Source organism: Penicillium waksmanii (assembly GCF_028829765.1).
Source record: "Penicillium waksmanii strain IBT 27052 chromosome Unknown utg000005l:1.0-5232799.0:1.0-5237142.0, whole genome shotgun sequence".
Lineage (NCBI taxonomy): Eukaryota > Fungi > Ascomycota > Eurotiomycetes > Eurotiales > Aspergillaceae > Penicillium > Penicillium waksmanii.
The window spans coordinates 1706733-1728041 of NW_026643252.1; the positions used below are offsets into that span (position 1 = coordinate 1706733).

The 21309-nt window shown below is 51.4% G+C and overlaps 6 protein-coding genes across 6 annotated transcripts; 4 read left to right on the forward strand and 2 right to left on the reverse strand.

Moving 5' to 3' along the window:
* Nucleotides 1-89: 89 nt before the first annotated feature.
* On the forward strand, nt 90-2063 carry prm1 (pheromone-regulated protein PRM1; the record flags this gene model as incomplete). The annotated part of the gene is made up of 1 exon (XM_057264778.1): nt 90-2063. The coding sequence occupies one exon, from the start codon at nt 90-92 to the stop codon at nt 2061-2063; it is 1974 nt and encodes a 657-aa protein (XP_057122498.1).
* A 322-nt stretch (nt 2064-2385) lies between these two features.
* On the reverse strand, nt 2386-6670 carry N7481_005560 (putative xanthine dehydrogenase HxA; the record flags this gene model as incomplete). The annotated part of the gene is made up of 4 exons (XM_057264779.1): nt 2386-4069; nt 4124-6084; nt 6141-6344; nt 6428-6670. The coding sequence occupies 4 exons, from the start codon at nt 6668-6670 to the stop codon at nt 2386-2388; spliced, it is 4092 nt and encodes a 1363-aa protein (XP_057122499.1).
* A 608-nt stretch (nt 6671-7278) lies between these two features.
* On the reverse strand, nt 7279-9176 carry N7481_005561 (uncharacterized protein; the record flags this gene model as incomplete). Its single annotated transcript, XM_057264780.1, has 2 exons — nt 7279-7348; nt 7420-9176. 2 exons carry the CDS (start codon nt 9174-9176, stop codon nt 7279-7281), a joined length of 1827 nt encoding a protein of 608 aa, XP_057122500.1.
* A 744-nt stretch (nt 9177-9920) lies between these two features.
* On the forward strand, nt 9921-14350 carry aarA (L-aminoadipate-semialdehyde dehydrogenase; the record flags this gene model as incomplete). The annotated part of the gene is made up of 4 exons (XM_057264781.1): nt 9921-10295; nt 10360-13672; nt 13731-13986; nt 14053-14350. 4 exons carry the CDS (start codon nt 9921-9923, stop codon nt 14348-14350), a joined length of 4242 nt encoding a protein of 1413 aa, XP_057122501.1.
* Nucleotides 14351-15096: 746 nt separating this feature from the next.
* On the forward strand, nt 15097-15930 carry N7481_005563 (carbonic anhydrase; the record flags this gene model as incomplete). Its single annotated transcript, XM_057264782.1, has 1 exon — nt 15097-15930. One exon carries the CDS (start codon nt 15097-15099, stop codon nt 15928-15930), a length of 834 nt encoding a protein of 277 aa, XP_057122502.1.
* A 3055-nt stretch (nt 15931-18985) lies between these two features.
* N7481_005564 (ATP-binding protein) lies at nt 18986-20815 on the forward strand (the record flags this gene model as incomplete). The annotated part of the gene is made up of 1 exon (XM_057264783.1): nt 18986-20815. One exon carries the CDS (start codon nt 18986-18988, stop codon nt 20813-20815), a length of 1830 nt encoding a protein of 609 aa, XP_057122503.1.
* Between the last annotated feature and the right edge of the window lie 494 nt (nt 20816-21309).

Sequence of the window (21309 nt, forward strand, 5' to 3'; positions counted from 1 at the left end):
TGTCACAAGTATGGATCAATCGCTGGACGATTTTGTTGTTACTTGTGCTTGTCCGAGTACTCATAGCAACCTCAGGTGTGAATAGTGATATGTCGAGCGCAAAAAGAGAAGCTCTGTCTGCTTGTACGTCGGTGGAATCGATGGGCAGTGCGATGGCGTCGATGCCGCATTACCTTTCCAAGGGCGTCAATGAACTTACCGCTTCGGGTATCGAGGAGGCGGTCCACGGTCTGCGATCAATGCTGCTGTTGACCATAACAGGCGTCGAAGAGCTTATTCTGTTCGTCATCAAAATGATGTATCAGACATATTTGTGCCTTATCACTCTGGCTGTGCGCGCAACTGTATCGGTGACAACCGGGCTTATTGAAGATGTGCTCGATGGATTAAACAGCACTCTACACGATATCAGCAGCGGTCTCACGAAATCAGCGGACAAATTTGAGACTGCACTCGAAGGAATTATCAGCAAAGTCAACAAAGCTGCCACACTCCTGGGTGACGACCTCCCCGCAGTGAATCTGACCGGCACTATCGATTCAATAAAAGATATCGACCTTTCTATCCCATCAGGAATAGATGAGAAGCTCGACAAACTCAACAGCTCGATCCCCACTTTCGACCAAGTTCAAAACGAGACCGAAAAGATCATTCGGTTTCCCTTTGAAGAAGTCAAGAAGCTGCTCAATCTCCACCTCGGAAACTACACATTCGACCGCTCGGGTCTTCCCGTTCCCCAAAAGAAGCAGTTGACATTCTGCAATGATAATGATGGTATCAACGGATTCTTTGATGGGGTAGGGGACGTAGTCTCCACCGCCAAAAAAATCTTTATTGCCGTGCTGGTCGTGGCTGCTATCCTGGCCTGCGTTCCTGTGGCATGGCAAGAAATCCGACGTTGGCGACATATGAATGAACGCTCACAGCTGGTGCGCAAGGACACCCACGACCCGATGGATGTCGTTTATATCGTTTCAAGGCCTTACTCTGCAGCTGCAGGTATCAAGGCTGCCAGCCGTTTCAGCAACAGTCGTCGGCAAATTCTGGTTCGCTGGGCAATAGCCTATGCTACATCACCAACTGCACTCCTAGTTCTGGCCCTCGCCCTCGCCGCCCTTTTCGCCTGCTTGTGTCAATACATATTGCTCAGGGCAGTTGCAAAGACAGTCCCAGCACTGACTACAGAGGTCGGTGCTTTTGCTGATAAAGTTGTCGACTCACTTCAAAATGCTTCAGCGGACTGGTCAAACGGCGCCAACAAGGTGATCACTGATTTTGATGATGATCTAAATCATAACGTGCTGGGCTGGGTGAATACGACTACCGGTGCAATTAATGATACCCTCGAGGCTTTCATTAATAAGACAAACGGCGTCCTGAGTGACGCTTTCGGCGACACTCTTCTCTACGTGCCCATTAAGGGCATCTTCGATTGTCTCATCGAAATGAAAGTCGAGAGCGTGCAGCAGGGTCTAACGTGGGTCAGCGACCATGCTCACATTAACTTCCCCCTGCTACCAAACGACACTTTTTCTCGCGGCGCACAGAGCAGTATTTCCGACGGCTCGGATCCATCAGAAAGTTTCCTAGCTGATGCCGGCGATGAGACCTCCAACAAGATCAGCGAAGTCGTGACATCTGTAATCAACAAGCTTTACGCCGGTCTCCGAGTTGAAGCCATTATTGCCACCTGTATTCTTCTCCTCTGGGTGATAATTGTCCTGATCGGTGTCGTGCGCGCCATGGCGCTCTGGTGGGGTCATGATCGAAACCGTGGTGAGGGCGGCGGCCATGCATTGGACGCGATACCCAACCATCCTGCACCAGCTCCAACTTCATTCGGAGCTGGCTTCACAGATGTACCACTCACTGCTGTTCCGAAGGGTAACCTTGGCTCTATCAATACGATGCCGCAATATGAGACCCCAGCGGAGAGCTCCGTGGCGCGAAGTGGATCTGAATTCCCTAATGAGAAGCTAGGATTTGCAGGGCACAGAAGTTATCATGTTGACTCGGCTTCTATGAGAAAGAGTAACTATGTTGAATATGATGTAAAGAGGTGATGTTCCTGAGTCGCATGGACTCTAATTTCTTTTCTTTTGTACCAGGAGCATGAGGTATCGGCGACCTCGGGAGTTTGCTTTAGAATTGCACATCTATCGGCGTTCAAGTTGATCTATAGCATCTTTCAAAGAATCAAAATACTACATGAAAATATTACAGTTTGAATCTAAATGACACCTGTGTAAAGGTCTTCCATCTGTGAAATTTAAGGAAAAAGTAGATGGTATAAATCATCAATGCAATTTGATTGCCTATATAAAACACTCCCCTAATGGGTTTATTGTCATACAAACATGAATCATAAAACGAACAATCTGGTCTTTAAATAGCCACAAAGAAGCTCTTTTCTCCATCCTTCGGATGAACTCGAGCACGCTCCAAAATAGGGTCTGCGCAGCTAACACGAATGCGCTCTGGGGTAGCCGGACTGACCAAGCTAAGAACCTCTTCGTTGCCCCACTGCTTTCGTGCGGCCTTCAGGGCATCCCGGATAGCAAAGAATACAGCACTTCCCATGAACAGGGGCGGCTCGCCGATTCCGCGAGAACGTTGGATAGTGCGCAGATTCTCCCATTCAACATCCTTGAGTAGACTGACATTGAATATCTGTGGGATATCACGGAAACCGGGAATCTTGTAGTTACCCGGACCGCGGGTGAAGACCTGACCGGATCCACGATGCCAGAGACTCTCTTCAGTGGTGAAAAGACCTTGTCCCTGAACATAGGCGCCCTCTATCTGACCATAGTCGATGGATGGATTGATAGTGCGTCCAACATCCATTTTGATATCGGAACGCAGGCAAGTCCAGTCTCCGGTCAGTGTGTCGATCTGAACCTCTGAGGCGGTAACACCTTGAGTGAAGTAGAAGAACATCTGCCCAGAGTTCTCGCCCCATACGTAGCCAATATCGGGTGTGCGATAGTAGCCTTGCGCAGAGAGGTTAACTCGGTCGAAGTATGCTGTGTGGGCGAGCTCCTTCATGCTAGCACCCGGCATCTTCTCGCGGTAAGGACGCAGTCGCTCATTGATCTGCTCACAGGCGTTAAAAATGGCGTAGCCGTTGAGATCCGAGCTGGCCGATGCGGCCGTAGCAGATGTATTGGCGACAGTGTTAGTGGCGGTCTCGGCAATGAAAACACTGTCCTGAGGCACTTGAAGAGCCTCAGCAGCAATCATTACCATCTTGGTGTGAAGGCCTTGGCCCATCTCAACACCACCGTGGGCAACAAGCACACTGCCATCGTGATAGATGTGTACCAAAGCTCCTGCTTGGTTCAGGAAGAGAGCTGTGAATGAGATACCAAACTTGGTTGGGACGATAGCCATGCCGCGCTTGGACCATTTATGAGATGCATTGTATTTCTCCACGGCCTTCCGTCTCTCGTAGTAGTTGCTCTCGTCCAGGACTTGCTTGTACATCAATGGCACGTACCAATCCTTGAGTTCCTGGTTGAAGTGCGTGGTTTCACCTGGCTCGTAGATGTTGATCTCACGCATCTTCTCCGCTGAAATTCCAAGATGATCTGCAACTTCCGAGACGTAGCATTCGGCAAAGAACAGACCTTGAGGACCACCGAAGCCACGGAATGCAGTATTCGAAACGGTATTTGTCTTGCAGATCCGGCCACGGACAAACATGTTCGGAATTTTGTACACACCATCGATATGCGACAAGCTTCGCTCCACAACGGCGCCCGACAGATCTTGTGTGTGGCCACCGTTGGCATAGACATCGGCGTCAAGAGCCAGAAGCTTTCCTTCCTTTGTCACACCGACCTTCCACTTGCAGTAGAATGGGTGGCGCTGGCCCGAAGTTATAATATCCTCGTCGCGATTGAGCATGCAACGCACTGGTCGTCGGGTCTTGTGGGCGGCAAGAGCGCAAATTCCAGCCAGCTGGACCGATCGCGATTCCTTGCCACCGAAACCACCACCAAGGCGCTTCACGCGAGACACAATCTTGTTTGCGGCTGCACCAGTGACTTGAGCAACGTATGCTTGTCTATAGCGGGCTTGTCAGCTTCGATATACACCATGATATGATCCGGCAACTTACGTTTCAGTGGGGTTCTGAGTGCCGCTCCAAACCTCCATTTCACCATCCTCCGGCTTGGGGATCGCCAAGCAAGCATTTGTCTCCAGATAGAAATGCTCCTGTCCTCCCATGCGAGAAATACCTTCGAAGACATGATCGGCATTCTTAAATGCCTCCTCGGTGTCACCGCATTTGATGAAGCGGTAATGGCCGTAGAAGGACTCGGCCTCAATAGCCTCCTCGATACTCAAGATTGCAGGCAAATCTTCATATTCAACCTTGACGGCTCTCATTCCAAGTTCTGCAACCTTGGCTGTATTTGCCAGGATAACACCAATTGGTTGACCAGCAGTTCTAACTTCATCCACGGCGAAGAATTGTTCGTCTGACACAGGAGCTCCCCACCAGTTTGCCTCGGGGCTGGGCATATCCGTGTGATCGATGTAATGAGCCACTCCAGGAATCTCCAGTGCTTCTGAGGCATCGACGCTCAAAATCTTCGCGTGGGCCTTTGTAGAAAGAACCATGCAGGCGAACAGCTCGTTCTGTTGAACAGGGATATCGTCGGTGTATTGTGCCTGGCCAGTTGACTGCTTGAGTGCAGCAACATGAGGTCTAGCTTGACCAAGAATCTTTTTTTGATAGGCAACCGAGGCTTCGCCATCTTGCTTTCCAGACGAAATAGCACGTTCAATCTCTGCAACCACGTCCTCGTCCATGTCTTCGGCCTTGACTTCCATCCCAGAGAGCACATCGTGGTAGAAACGGTAGAAGAAGCCCATCGCCAGAGACTTGCGGTAAGTGGCCATGCCACCAGGAACGCCGAATGGAAGGTTGAAATCTTTCTCCAATGCACTCATCACAGCCTCAAGAGTTGCCGGGTTGGTGAATTTCTGGCCAATCAAAGCAGCCTCGGCATTCTTCGCAGATACCGTCAATGGGGCCATACCACCAAATACCAAGTTGCAGCTGGTCACATCGTTGGTGTCGGACAGGGAAACGCGAAGGGCAGCGTTAACAATGGCAATATCATCATCCTTTCGCTTAGATTGCTTATAAGCACGCATGTGCTCGCCTTTCTCGGTGGCAGCCGGAATGCGAAGACTGGCAATGATCGCATCTGGGGCCAGAGCTGTCTTGCGATAACCTTGGAAGAATTCGGTCATCGGGATTTCTTTTTCGCCCGAGAGGGACCTGGCCACTAAGATAGTGTTCGTTGCCACGAGCACGGGGTTCAGATCTGAGATAGGCGAAGCTGTAGCCAAGTTACCTGCCGGGGATGCGACGTTTCGAATTTGTCTTCCCGCAAAATAGTGCAGCTGTTTCTTGATAGCTTTGAAGGGCTGGGAGCGGATTGGTCCGTACTTTTCGACAGCCTGCTCGCAAATGGCTTCCAAGTCCGTCAGTGATATATTGGCGCCAATCTCCAGGTAGTCATCATGAAATTTGAATGTCCTCAGCTCAGGAATGTCGCCAAGATAGACTGAGGCTTTGTAGAGCATGGCCTTGAACTTGATTTCGATCTGAGTCTCGGTACTTCCGCCAATCAATTTAGCCTCGGGGTGGATATTCTTGATTCTGAGCAATTCATCCACCGTCACAGGTCGATACCACTTCTTCCTCTTGTTACCAAACACAAGTGGCTTGAACTCATGTTTCCGCAAAGCATTCGGGAAGATTAGCTCTGCATCGGGGCTGTATGCTTTGAAGTCGGGCCTGGGGAATGTCGGCTCGTCGGGGCCAAGCTTGTCGCCTTCAGTTGAGGACCCCTTGCAACAACCACCGCCACCCTCTTTCTTCTCCATGCAGCAACCAGATCCGCCGTTTGCAGAAGCCTTGCCACAGTTATTTCGCGAGTTGAAACTTTGGGCGGCATCGAGAATCGGTCGGTAGCCGGTGCAGCGACACAGGTTACCATCGAAGGCTTCCTCCACGGCATGCTCATCGGGGGTCGGATCATTGCGTAGTAAGGCGTAAAGGCTCTTTCGCGGGGTTAGTAAAGATATATTTGCAGTTCTTCGGGTTGAAAGGAGCGCACCATGACAATTCCTGGAGTACAGAAGCCACATTGGCTACCGTTGCCAATCGCGATCCGCTGCTGAATTGCGTGGGGATTCTTCACGTCGCCAAGTCCTTCCACCGTAATGACATGCTTTCCGTCAACGCTAACCAAGGGGGCGAGGCACGCGTTGACGGAGGCATGGTAGATCTTATTTGTCGTGGTGTTGAAGTGGGAAACGACCTAATGAGCCAACGCAAAGTGAAATTAGCGCGCTGATCACCATCCCCAAGAGGATCGACCGGGATGCCGAAATGTGTACCCACCACTGTACAAGCACCACATCCTCCCTCAGCGCATCCAAGCTTCGTTCCCGTCAGACCTATTCCTCGTAGATATTCCAGAAGCGTGACCTCTGGATTGACGGTGTCAAGGGCGACCTTGGTGCCGTTCAGGTAGAAGCGAATAGTGTCATCCCAATCTTCGGTCAGTTCGAACAGGGTTGATGGCTTTTCGATTTCGCCAGTAGACCGCGCGGAGTCAGTATCGATGCTGCTGCCAGGTGCCATCGCGACAGGACGTGGCAATCAGTAGACAGCAAACAAAGCAAATGTGAGAGTTATCACGAGCGGTGAAGCTGGATCATACTGCAGCTCATATATATCGAGACCGCAAAGACCTTCCTAATGTTATCGCCACGATAAACGAGGATAGTCACAGGCCGCCATTAAAAAGGGTAACAAAGAGGGGTGAGTTGCGGGTGAGATCAGCTATCAGAGCCGCCGGTATGACACTCCCCGAGGGTCGACCAACTGGGCCGCTGTGCAATCCCCGCCGCGTGATAGGAACAAACGCCCAAACGCGTCCCCACCGCACTCCACCATGGCACCGTCGTGACCTCAACTGCGGGGATCGCCACCGTCCGATACAAGAAGCCAGAAGAAAAAAGGCGTATGTAGGCCCATAGCGATCCGAGATTACTAACATCGGGTGGGATTGACCAAATCAAATAAAAAAAAGAGACATTGATTTCTATTCCGATTGCGCCAAATATGCTCGAGTTCTCAACTAAGGGGGAGGGGAAGAAGTAGAGAAAGAAAAAGAAAAAAAAACACAGGTTCCACTTGAAAATGGGGTTATAGCAAGTAGTACAGAACATCCAACATGCTCACCAGGATCACTGTGAGGAACTTGCGAATTTCCGCTCCTCCTCTTGCCACTGTTTGCGCTCGACCACGCTGCGGGCACTAGAATAAGATGTGTTAGTATAGGCAGGTACAAGAACAGGTTGTTGCTTGGACACGACTTCGCAACTTACCGATACGCTTTCACAAATCGCCACACCTCGGTGTCCGCCATATTCCAGGCTTCGGAGACAGCCTTGATATTGACTCGGTTAGGATCTTGGCTCTTGATTGCCTCACGAGCCCTTTTGATCAGTTCGTACTCGCGAGAGACACCCTGTTGGCTGGGGGTCTTGTTCTGAACGCTTTCCTTGTCGCCGGCGGTGTTAGGATCAATTGTGCTTCCGCGGGGAATTTTAAAGCCAAATTGCCACTCGAATTCGTCCAAGAGCTCCGAGGGAAGACTTTGGCCTGCCTCGGCGGGCAAGGACTCGACAGTCATCCAAAGGGAGTTCGAGATGGCCTGGTCACCTGCAACGAATTGCTTGAACATCACCCCTCGGTATGAGGCACTCAGCTCATGTCCATCCTCGCCAAGATTATCCTGAGTGACATCTGTCAACCAAGGGTCTCTTTCAGTTTCACGGCGGATCTGTCGCACGGTAACCTCTTCGGAACTTTTTTGTAGAGTAACAAGTGTGTAAGGGTGAGGTAGAGTGCCGATAGTGAAGAGGAAAGGTGTATTTTTGAAGCTGGTAGGCTGGCTAATGCGCATAGGTTGCTTCGCAGAGCCACAAGGACGGCATTCTGGCAGGTTGGGCGGGCAAGAACTGGGCGCCGGGGACTCGGGGCATTCGATCAGGGTTTTCGCCAGTCGGAGAGCTGGTTCCACCAAGGCGGTAGTGTGCTGTGGGAAAGGCTTGAGCACAGCTAACCCAGCAGGATATGCATTCTGGAAGGTGTTATGGAGATGGGCATTGATAAGTTTCACAAGCTGAAGTCGACCTTCTGCAGGGTTTTGACCAATCTTCTCATGCACCTCTGGGTAGCGGGAGTTAATGCTGGAACCCTTATAGTATGCCAGAGAATTTGGCTGCTGGACCTTGAACAATTCCACAGGCATCAATTCTGAGAGAGATGTAGATTTGTCGGCCAAGTTCTTCACACTGACATCGATCGCTTCGTCGATGCGATGCTTCTCTGCAGAAAATAGACCGCCCTGGAAGTTCTCGAATCGTACAATGAAATCGGGCTCGGTGCCTCGTCGCAATGAAATAAGAAGAGGATCGTCGTAGCGTGCCATAGGGAAGCAGGTAAAGTCAGAAAGTAGACCGCTACCCATGTGGCCCCATGCCAACCAACGGAACACTTCATTTTCCATTTCCGGAGTCAATTGAAGCTTCTGCACCAACTCATAGTGGGGATTTTTCATGGCATCTCCAGGCCCCAATACGACGGGGCGGAATCCTTGCGCGTACCACGCCCGGCGCCAGGATAGGAGAAGCTCCCCATCGGAATTTTGGTTCTTCTTCAAATCATTGGCGGAGTATTTTTTTGGGTTGTATTTCGGATTATAATAGGTATAGATTGCGCGGCGTTCAGGCAAGGGCGGAAGTACTGATCGATCCTCATCCAGGGTAATAGTCGAGGAGAATGGGTTCAGCCATTCCCAGTTGGAGAACCACTTTGACTCGCCGCTCGTACTGTTTGTTTGCTCTGGGGGCGCCTCGTGCGAAGGGGGACGGAACGACGGCAGGTGGAATTCAGGTAGCGATGGGAGCTGCGGAACTGTGAGGAACTTTCGCGGTCCGGCAGGTTCTTGTTTTTCTTTTTCTCCTTCGGCAGTGGGTTCAGGGTCAAGGTCGGGAACAGGGGACGAGGAGAAGATGAAGAGTAACAGGGCGACAAAAACAATGATGGCCAGAAGGCCTGTGCTTCGATGCGGAATCATCTTTCACTCGTTGATTGCACGTAATTAGATCTGGGCAAATGTCGTGGAGGTGCAATGGAGAGAAGGTTGAGAGAAATGTGCAGTCTCGCCCGCAATACTGCTTTCTCCTGGGGTTGGTTGGTATGCGTTGTAGAATACAACGGGATTAGTGACGCGCTCCAAACTTGGTAAGGAGGCAGCGCAGTTGCAGAACAAAAAAACGAGAAAAAAGTTATTCCATCGGATGAAATCAATGCGATCGGATGGAATCGCCTTGGCCTCCTGACTTGGGAAGATCCAATGATGTCAGATGCAAAGACCAGCTCTCCTGATGCCAATCTTCTTCAGGAGTGATCTGTCGCCTGAGGCACCAGTGCTGACTCATCTATTCCATCATCACTCTTGTTTCCTCAGCACGGATCGAAGGAAGGTCGCGATATTACAGATGAGAGGTGTTGAGTGGTGGAGGTAACCAACCAATTAATTGAAAGAAAAGTTATCAGCTGGTATATGCCACCAGCTGTATACTTAAAACTAGTACCAACTTTGTTTAGTACTTTGTGTGACGCACGAAGCGGCGTCAATGTGTAAAGGCGGTGAGAGGTCCAAAATTGTGTGGGGGAAAGAGCGACTGACCAATCACTGCGGGCCGATCGCGGCGAAAGCGGATTTTCTCAGTGTGCCCCCCCCCCCGGCCGCCGGAGGTACTTGACTCATCTTTCTTTCTGTCATTCCTCTCGAAGCAATTGAACACAGCTATCAATCATGGCTGTGGGAACGGCTTCGTTACAGGATCGCCTGGAAAGGTGGTCCCAGCGCCTCAGCAATCTCACGGTGTCGCCATTGACTCGCGATTACCCAGATACCCAACAGGATGGCATTGGGAAGCGGGCCATCGAGGCCTTTGAATCTATCAAACTGCCCCAGGAAGCTCAATTGGCTCTAAAAAAGCTTTCTGGCTCATCTTCTTCGGACTTCACCGTTTTTCTGACTGCTCTGGTTATCCTGGTGGCTCGTTTGACCGGTGACGAAGATATCGCGGTGGGCACAAGCGTTGGCGACGATGGTCGTCCATTTGTCCTTCGTGTGCCCTACGAGGCATCTGAGACCTTTGCCCAGCTCTATTCTAAGGTCGACAAGGTATGTAGTATATCTTCAAGTAGGACATAACTCATGTTCCATCACTAATATCATGATCCCATAGGCATTCCAAGAAGGTGCCTCCGAAATAGTCCCTCTCGGTAGCCTTCGCTCCTATATCCAGGACAAGTCGAAGTCCGAACACACTCCAATTCTGTTCCGTTTCGCCGCATATGATGCCCCTGCTGCCTCTCAGGAGTACCCTGCCAACACATTCGATAACACCGATCTAGTGATCAACATCGCCACAACCGGATCTGCATCGGAGCTTGAACTCGGAGCCTACTACAACCAGCGTTTGTTCTCTAGTGCTCGGATAGCCACCATCCTTCAGCAGCTGGCCCAAATTGCCAGCACTGCCAGCGCTGAGGAGGCGGTCGGCCGCATTGATCTCATGAGCGATGATCAGCTAGCTCTCCTTCCAGACCCCACAAGGGACCTGAACTGGTCCAAATTTCGTGGTGCTATCCATGACATCTTCTCTGCGAATGCCGAGAAGCACCCCGAGAAGCTTTGCGTGGTGGAGACCAAGTCGAGCTCCCAAGCCCACCGTGAATTCACATATAAGCAGATCAACGAGGCTTCCAATATCTTGGGTCATCACCTCGTTCAATCTGGAATCCAGAGAGGAGAGGTCGTTATGGTCTATGCCTACCGTGGTGTGGACCTTGTGGTTGCTGTCATGGGTATCTTGAAGGCCGGTGCCACATTCTCAGTCATCGACCCGGCATATCCGCCTGAGCGTCAGAACATCTATTTGGATGTTGCTCGCCCCCGTGCTTTGATCAACATCGCCAAGGCTACCAAGGATGCTGGCGAACTTTCGGGCATTGTTCGATCTTTTATCACTGAGACCTTAGAACTCCGCACTGAGGTGCCGGCTCTTGCTCTTCACGATGACGGAACCCTGACTGGTGGATCTATCAACGGCCAGGATGTTTTCACCAAGGAGGTTGGGTTGAAGTCCAAGCCCGTCGGTGTTGTTGTTGGACCTGATTCAACTCCCACTCTGTCTTTTACTTCTGGTTCTGAGGGTCGTCCAAAGGGTGTCCGTGGCCGCCACTTCTCCCTGGCCTACTATTTCCCTTGGATGTCTGAGACCTTCAAGCTTACCCCCGATGAGAAGTTCACTATGCTGAGTGGAATTGCCCACGACCCAATTCAGCGTGATATTTTCACTCCTCTGTTCTTGGGTGCTCAGCTGCTGGTCCCTGCCAAGGAGGATATTCAAAACGAGAAACTTGCCGAGTGGATGCGAAATTATGGGGCTACGATCACCCATCTTACACCAGCCATGGGCCAAATTCTGGTCGGTGGTGCCTCCGCGCAATTCCCCGCTCTTCATCATGCTTTCTTCGTCGGAGACGTTTTGATCAAGAGAGATTGCAAGGCCCTGCAAGGCCTTGCACCTAACACTGCGATTGTCAACATGTACGGAACCACTGAGACCCAGCGTGCTGTCAGTTACTACGAGATCCCTAGCTACTCCAACCAAGAAGGATTCCTCGATACCATGAAGGAGGTTATCCCCGCCGGTCACGGTATGCTCGACGTCCAGATGCTCGTCGTCAACCGTTACGACCCCACCCGCATTTGCGCAATTGGTGAGGTTGGAGAGATCTATGTCCGTGCTGCTGGTCTCGCCGAGGGCTACCTGGGAACTCCGGACCTCAATGCCACCAAGTTCCTGACAAACTGGTTCGTGAAGCCCGAGGTTTGGATCGAGAAGGATAAGGCGGAGTCCAAGAACGAGCCCTGGAGGGAATTCTACGTTGGTCCTCGAGACCGTCTTTACCGCAGTGGTGACTTGGGTCGTTACACTCCTTCTGGTGACGTGGAATGTTCTGGTCGAGCTGATAGCCAGGTCAAGATCAGAGGTTTCCGAATTGAGCTCGGTGAAATTGACACCCATCTTTCTCGCCATCCTCTGGTCCGTGAGAATGTGACTCTGGTTCGACGTGACAAGTTCGAGGAGCCCACCCTGGTCAGCTATTTCGTGCCCGACATGAGCAAATGGCCCCAGTGGCTTGAAAGCAAGGGCCTCCAGGATGACGATTCCGCGGATGGCATGGTCGGTTTACTCCGTCGCTTCCGTCCCCTCCGCGACGACGCTCGGGATCACCTGCGTAGCAAGCTCCCAGCGTATGCCGTCCCGACTGTCATCATTCCTCTCAAACGCATGCCGTTGAACCCCAATGGCAAGATTGACAAGCCTGCCCTCCCCTACCCCGACACCGCAGAATTGAGTGCCGCCGCCCCGCGCCGTCGCTCTTCTGCGATGCAGGCTCTGAGTGAGACCGAGCAGGCTCTTGCTAAGATCTGGGCCAAGCGTATTCCGAATGTTACTTCTCGAATGATTGGACCCGATGACTCGTTCTTCGATCTGGGTGGCCATAGTATCCTCGCCCAGCAAATGTTCTTCGACCTGCGCCGTCAGTGGCGTGCTCTCGATATTAGTATGAGCGCTATCTTCCGCAGCCCAACACTCAAGGGCTTCGCTGGTGAGATCGACAAGCTGCTTGACTCGGAGTCCTTCGCCACAAGCGATAACGCCAGCGCCACGGCCGAGGCGCCCAACGACGAGTACTCTAAGGATGCGAAGCAATTGGTCAACGAGCTGCCTGCGAGCTTCCCCACCCGTAGTGAACCTATGCTCGCCAGCGAGCCGACCATTTTCCTCACTGGTGCAACCGGTTTTCTGGGCGCTCATATCTTGCGCGACCTGATTACTCGCAAGTCCCCTAGTGCCAAGGTTGTCACCCTGGTTCGCGCCAAGAGCGACGAGCAAGCCCTGGAGCGAGTCCGCTCTACCTGCCGCGCATATGGATTCTGGGATGAGACCTGGACCAGCAGACTCCAGGCCGTCTCCGGTGACCTTGGAAATCCCCAATTCGGTCTTCCCCAGGCTACGTGGGATGACTTGGCTAACCGTGTTGATGCGGTTATTCACAACGGTGCCCTTGTGCATTGGGTCTACCCTTACTCGACCCTGCGACCTGCCAACGTCCTGGGTACCATTGATGCTTTGAAGCTGTGCGCTACGGGCAAGGCTAAACAACTTGCTTTCGTCAGTTCTACTAGTGCCCTGGACAAGGATCATTACGTGGAACTCTCTGAGCGCAGCATTGCCGAGGGTGGAAATGGTGTCAGCGAAGAGGATGATATGGAGGGTAGTGCCGTCGGTCTCGGTACGGGCTACGGTCAAAGCAAGTGGGCTGGTGAATACCTTGTCCGCGAAGCCGGCCGCCGTGGTCTGAGGGCTACCATCATCCGTTCCGGGTACGTCCTAGGTGATTCCAACACGGCTGTTACCAACACAGACGACTTCCTTGTTCGCATGCTCCGTGGATGCATCCAGCTCTCTGCCCGTCCCAACAGTAAGTATCACAATCCACGCATTGACGCAATGCGCTTATATTCTGATGTTCCTTCTAGTCAACAACAGTGTCAACATGGTGCCATGCGATCATGTGGCGAGAATTGTCATTGCCACTGCGTTCCATCCTCCTCGCGACCCTGTTGGAGTCGCCCATGTTACAGGCCACCCTCGCCTCCGCTTTAACCAGTTCCTGGGCGCGCTCGAGCTCTACGGCTACGATGTTCCACAGGTTGATTATGTTCCCTGGGCTCTGTCCCTTGAGCAGTACGTCAACGACGGCAAGCATGATGACAAGGATTCTCAGCACGCCTTGTAAGTATCACCAACTTGTACTACCACCCGATGCAGGCTTAATCCAAACTAACTCTCGCAATTCAGGATGCCGCTTTACCACTTCGTCACGAACGATCTGCCGGCGAACACCAAGGCCCCTGAGTTAGATGACCGTAGCGCGGCCGCTGCTCTCAAGTCCGATGCGGTTTGGTCTGGCGTCGATGTGTCTGCCGGTGCTGGTGTGACGGAGGAGCTGGTTGGCAAGTATGCCTCTTACCTGGTTGAGATTGGATTCCTACCTCCTCCGACTATTGCCGGAGCTCGCCCCCTACCGGCGGCAGGTATTACCGAGGAGCAGAAGAAGACGCTCCTAGGGGTTGGTGGCCGTGGTGGAACCGCGTAGGGTTGAATGGTAAATATAAGATGGATAAATGATTTTGATAGAGTTTTTTGCGCACCGCGATGGTGAAAAAGCATATATGGATAGTTTAGGATGTACGACGAGCAATGCAAGAAGCATGAGAATGCCTAGAAAAAGAAAAGACAGGTATCATAAGATAAAATGACGAGTCGAGTGTAAACCCCCAGCCCAGCCCAGCCCCAGCCAGTCAACCCAAACTCGCCGGTCAACGAAAAAGACGGTGCCGATCTCGCCTTCCCTCGGGAAGACTCGCCCCTCCAAAACCAAACCTGCGACGGCCAGCAAGTCCGTGGACGGACTCCTCCTCCCAGCAATACTATTTACCTTCTTTCCTCTCCTCTCATCTTATCCCCTCCACACTCCATATCCATTTCCCAACGTTCCCGGTTCTCCCCTGCGCAATGGATTCAGGTACGTCCAGTTGAAACAAGACCCTCGTGAACCTTAGCGGGAGTCCCCCCCGGTTTGATTTGGTTTGGCTTGGTTTGTTTTTGTGCTCTGCCCTTTTCTTCTCCTCCCCAACATTTTTTTGGGGATTCCCGCACGCTCTTCGGTTATTCTCGCACATCCATCCCCCTCCCCCCCAAAGTCCAGAGAATAGGAGGAGAGATATCGATCTTTCTACTCTGTACTTTGGTGGTTGGTGAGACATACTCCCAAATTAATTTAATATAATTGGGCCCCTACCCCGAACACATCACATGTTTCCCCTCCCCCCACCGTTCGTCATGAATCTTGCAGGATTGGCCGCTCGACCCGGCCTCATGGCTCGAAGTGTCCTGGCGCACAACGCTGCCAGTCGACCCTTGACCTTGTCCCTGCCTCGCGCCTCTCCCTTTGCGACCTCCGCCCCCCTTTCCTGCAAAAGTCACAAGCCCTCCGGTGCCGCTGTTGATGCCTCCGATCCCGAGACTAACAGGGCTGGCTTGCGAGCAGACAAGTACACCGATGGCCTGCGCCTGAACAAAGACTGGGCCGCCAACACCGCGCGCGATCACCCTGAACTCTTCCCGACCCTCGCGACCGGTCAGAAACCTCAGATCCTCTGGCTGGGATGCTCCGACTCCCGATGCCCCGAGACCAGCATGCTGGGCCTCCAGCCCGGCGATGTCTTCGTCCACCGCAATATCGCCAACATCATGCACCCCGGTGATCTCAGCTCGGGCGCCGTCATCGAGTACGCCGTCAAGTACCTCGGCGTCAAGCACATCGTCGTCTGCGGCCACACTTCCTGTGGTGGCGTCGCCGCCGCAATGGGCAACAAGGAGCTGGGAATCTTGGACCCGTGGCTGCTACCTCTGCGCCAGGTGCGCGAGCGCAACCTGTCCCTGCTGCAGTCCCTGTCGGACGAGGAGGCCGCTCTCAAGCTGGTTGAGCTGAACGTCCGTGAGGGTCTCAGTGTCGTCACTCAGAAGAGTGCCGTCCTGAACGCCATCCAGGAGCGCGGCCTCCAGGTCCACGGTCTTGTCTACGATGTGGCCTCCGGTGTTCTTCGTGAGTTGGACATTCAGGAGACCGAGGACTCCCTCAAGCACCGTCTCCTCGCCTTCAAGACCGAGTAAACTTGAAACTCTTCTCCCATGAGGGAAGAGAAGGGCGAATGAACAGTGAAAAGAGGAGAGTTGGTGCACATTGGGAAGAGAGCATAGGCCATATGATGCTTTTGGTGTTTTGCAGCTTGGGACCGATGAATTTACGACAAAGACAGGCGGTGTTTAGTTCTGGAGACGCGATCTAGCGAGATATTGTTTTGAACAAATATTTTTTCCCCTTCATGGAGGCTCCGCGCCGGAGTATTTCATTAATCGCCTTCTTACGGAGTACTACTGGTGGCTTTTTAATGGTGAAGGTTGGGCTGACTGTATGGCGATCGCCTTAGCCATTATTTAACGGCGCTGAGAAATATTACCACTTCTGTTTCAAGAAGTGGAAGATCATCCGGTAAGATCCTCCGAGGCTACTAGTAATTTGCCCCGGTACAACTCAAAAGGTACTAGGTTCGTAATCTTTAATTTACATACAGCAACTGCCAGTGTGGTGCAGTGGTCTAACGTGCTAGACTTGAATGTTCTTTGAGGAATCCTTAGATCCTCAGGAACTTAAATGTCCTTTCAGATATCTAGTACCTTCGGGTACCCAGTCGAACCCTGGCGTTGACGATGTATTCAAGCCTTTGGGCAGCGGTGAAGGTAAAATACCATTGGCTAGAATAGGACATTCTACATTTTCCTCTCCTCTACCTCCTGTGTGTACATTCACTGACCCTATAAATTTGTAGAATAATAGCCCTAGGGTATGCATATATCTTCCCCGAGCATCGTCAAACCCGGGACAAGCTCCGAGCGGTCCCTCAGTCAGCATCCAACTGGTCTATATCTTGCCCTGGACCATGTATAACTCAGTGCCCTTTAGAACCGGGTGGCCAAGAATGGTGGTATCTTTGTTCGGAGTTCGCATGCCCAAGGAGACTGTCGATTATAGACGCATCATCTCATTGAAAATACCATGAAGATATTCCTCGAGGCGACCAAATCATTCATTTAGACACGGCAGTCTCAGAAGAGGACCAGTCGACCAGGAGCAAGTAGAGCAAGTAGAGAAAACACAGGGCAGCCATTTTTATTCCTGCATCTCACCTCTGAGGTTCTCGGAGAGAAGCAAAAACGGTCAAAAAGCTCGGAGGAATACCTCAGAGATGTAAAGTATCCCTTTTCCATTCATCTCACCTCGCTATGGTTCTCGGGGTAAACAAGATAGGTGGTGATGGAGTGGGCAGGAGGGAGGACAGTGTTTCCTTTCGGAACGGGAATGAACTTGACTTCAATGGTTCGATATCAGTTCTGGTAAACACCACCAAGATTGAAGGCGACTGTTTTTGTCTTGCATGATTCAGTATTATTAGTGATTAATATTCCAGAGCATAGCGTAAACCATGAGGCTCTCAAGCTATAACTTACCTATTCTCGCTTGTCTTGCAGCCATTCGTTCGCGAGGGCCGCCCAGGGGAAATAGCTTGATTGCTTTTATCATGTTGGTACAATGCCACGAAATGCCAGTTAATGCCCGTAAAACAGCCCCAGAAAGGCACCAAAGGATCATTCAAGGGATCGTGGTGTCTAGCTTACGTGGTATCCCTTTTTCTCCGGCTTCTTCTTCTCCTTCTCCTTCCAGTTGGAGTAGGCGAACCGACCCGGACAGCCGAAAAGAGCAAGTCCCAAAGGCCTATCAGCACCTTTTCCATGTTCCTGGTGGCTTAGTCGACGCTCGCACGGTGTGGAATGTGTGGATAATATCGATGGCGATTGAAGTTGTGGTGGTGGCAAACATCGGGAGGTCTGTTTCTAAGACTAAATACTCCGAGTCTGTACTGGTACCAGGTAGGCCGTAGAACTTAGAAGGTTCGCACCTGCTGAATCTGGTGTGTACCTAGTATACTGAAGAATTAAAGAATCCCTGCATGTTTGTAGCTGCGGCCAATCCTGTAAATTGTGGGCACCTGCGAGTGCCAGTGCAATCTGTTTTGGCCTCAAATTTGGAGGTTTTGGAAGGTTCGATCGGTGACTGCAGATTCTATACTAGTAAATACTAGTAGTAGTAGTAGTAGTAGTAGTAGTAGTAGTAGTAGTAGTAGTAGTAGTAGTAGTATATAAATTAAACTCTTCTTTATTTATTTTTTTAACGAATGTTCAGTTCTGGGACTGCGACCTAGAGAGATATTATTTTGAATCAGACTAGGACGTTTTTTACTCTTTCATTGAGGCTCTGCGTCGGAGTTTTTCATATTTCACCTCCCTACGGGTGACTACGGGGGCCTACATGGTTTGTTGGGCTGCGAAAGCGGGTAAATCTGACCGCATGTCATCCATTGGATGTCCATTGCTGTTTTGTTTCTGCAGTGTCAGCCTCATCTAGATTTGAGTCACCAGCGGGGCTGGTGGGGGCCAAACTTGCCGTCAAGTGTTGAAAGTACAGTGGCGATCGGCCATCAACAAGACCGACAGCCCTCGGGCACCCTATAGGGACAGTGGATTGGAAAGGCTAGTAGACACCAAGAGTTATTGACTCACAAGACCGTAAGGCTTGTAGCGAGAGATGGAAGAATAAGGCTTTCGAAGAGGCTGATGGAGTGGGTCCCAGTGCCACGTCGAATGTATGCATTCATGTGCATTCATACATCGAGCGGGTGAGCTGACTGGTGATCTCAACGTCGGACACTATTTTGGCTCCCCGCTTCCAAGGTTCATGCAGAATTCTAGGCATCGATGCATCGCAGGCTGATATTTGCGAGATCCCTCGTCCCTCCGGGTATAAGAAGAGCTCAGATCCTCCTGCTTTCTGGAGCTCAACAAATTCACTGCCGACAGCTGGGTCTTCAATTCATACCCTCACTTCGATCTCATCGTCTTTTTCCTTCTCTCTTACATTCTTCCAAATACAGTACTCCTCGAACAAGCGTCAGGCATATTTTCACAATGGCGATCGACTCGGATGCACCCACCCTGGGGGCGGCCTCGGACACAGCTAAAAAGCCCATCGTGAAGGACTCAAATACTCCAAGTACGTTTCTCATTGAGCAGACAGAAAAAAGGGTTTACGAACAAGGTACACAAGTCTAACATGCGTGAACTTCAAGCTGATTCCGAAGACGAGGATATCAAGTACGCGAACCCCGGCACGCTCTGCGGCGTGCACAATGTCTACCAGACCAAACCCGACGAGAATGAGGAGACGTCATGGTCGAAAGAACTGCCGGAAACTATCGTCGACCCTGCAGAAGATGCGGAGTCGGCTCAGTATGCCCTGATCGTGCGAAATGTCAAGTGCTACGATGGCCGGAAGAGTTTATCCATCCACTCCATCGTCATCCAAAGTGAATTCTTGAAGACTTTCCTCGGCAAGGTCTTGGAAGGCTACCCTGGAATCACAGTTACACTGGAGCGCCTGGAGTTTACCGCTCCTTTCAAGCCCTTGGTCCACAGATGGGAGGACTTCTTAAAGGCTCGTGAAGAAGAGGAACTGGACGAGACTACGAAGGAGCATGTGGATCTTTTGCACAAAATTCTAGAGGAGGAGCTGCGCGACATCCTGGCACGAAAGAAGGACCTGATTCGGAATGGGGTCATTACTCACTCTCTACTGTGGACTCTCTTTGAGCCAGATGATGTGGTAATTGCCACCGTAGGAGGTCGCCGGAACGCATACCTCTTCACCGACGATGCAATTAACTGCCGAACCAAGGCGATAATTCTCGAAGTCAAATTTATTGAGTTTGATGGTGATGACTTCGGATACAGCGACGATAGATTCGAAGTTCCTGTCTTCATCGGCACTACTCCAATCACATCTCTGCCTGCCTTCCCCTTGCGCTACCACCCTGACAAGGAGACTATTCGCGAGAGCTTGATCGCACGTGGAAAGGTCTGGGAGCAGCACAAGGGGTACCACTACAAGCAATATGAGGGCACTGCCACTGGATTCCTGGATGACGATAAAACCAAGAAGTTCCATGTCAAAAGCCGTATAATTATTGATACCGAGGCTTTCAACGTTTTCCACCCTCACAAGAGCATTTGGGTCTGGGGTGAGCTTCCTGAGGAGCTAAGTGATGAACACCGGCTCGTCGCGTCTTCTTCAGTCTGGGGATACTCTCTGCGGGACAAGGAGTGGCTGCGGTTCCACCTGGATAGCACGTCGGAAATTGAATGGAACTCGGCTGCCTTTGAGTCCCTCGTCCTCCCCAAAGAGCAGGAGAACCTCAAGGGCCTCATCCTCGCATTCGCCAAGTCCCACTCCATGTCGTCCTTCGATGATGTCGTTCAGGGCAAGGGTCGCGGTATTATCATGCAGCTGAGCGGGCCCCCTGGCGTTGGCAAGACTATGACTGCCGAGAGTGTCGCAGAGGTCATGCAAGTTCCTCTGTACGCGATGAGCGCCGGCGATCTAGGTAGCGATGCCTATAAGGTTGAAAATAACCTCAAGGATATCCTCCGCATGATTCCCAAATGGGGCGCCGTCCTTCTTCTTGACGAAGCGGACGTATTCATGGAGGCTCGTACCTCAGCTGACCTGCAGCGTAACGAGCTGGTCTCTATTTTCCTTCGTATGCTGGAATACTACGAGGGTATCCTCTTCCTAACCACCAACCGTGCCGACGAGATCGATCCGGCCTTCGAGTCTCGAATTCATGTCTCTCTGGCATACCAGAATCTTGATTTCACATCGCGTCGCCATGTTTGGTGCCAGTTCCTTGCCCGATCTGCGAATACTGAGGTCTTTTCGGAGGAAGAGCTGGATCGTCTCGCCGCAGTGGAGCTGAATGGAAGGCAGATTAAGAATATGCTCAAGACTGCGGGTCTTTTGGCTTGGTCACAGAAGAAGCACCTCAACTTTGAGCATGTACAGACTGTGCTTACCCTTCGCAAGAGTGCTAAGCCTGCATCGGCTTGATTTTTTTGAGATACCCGGACTCATGGAGTCTTAAGACGGATAGCTGATTCGCAATTTTCAATACACAACGATTCAATCAAGTTCACAAAACAGTCAAGCAAATATCTCGAACGCCCTCTGGTAAATCCATATAGTAGCTCCTCATTTGATACGATTGGCAATTGGCTCTATAGTCTCGCTGAAATTAAATCCTAGTTACTAGCTAGTACCAGGAAACCCGATTTTGAGGACGCTACTAGTAACTAGTTAGTGTAATGGGGAATTCCGCTCTCAACACCGGTATCCCATAGTCAGGTGATTGGGGCCTTAGTAACAAGGCAGCCATATCGTTTCGGAAGAATAAGTAGCGTTCGTTCGATAGTATCAATAACAACATACATGTTCCCCCTTATGAATTACTCTTTCTGCGAAGTCTACTGAGGCTGAGGTTACGGTATCGGTGTTTCGCATGTCCATGAACACTCGAATATCTTATTAGTCGCATCTCCATAGCG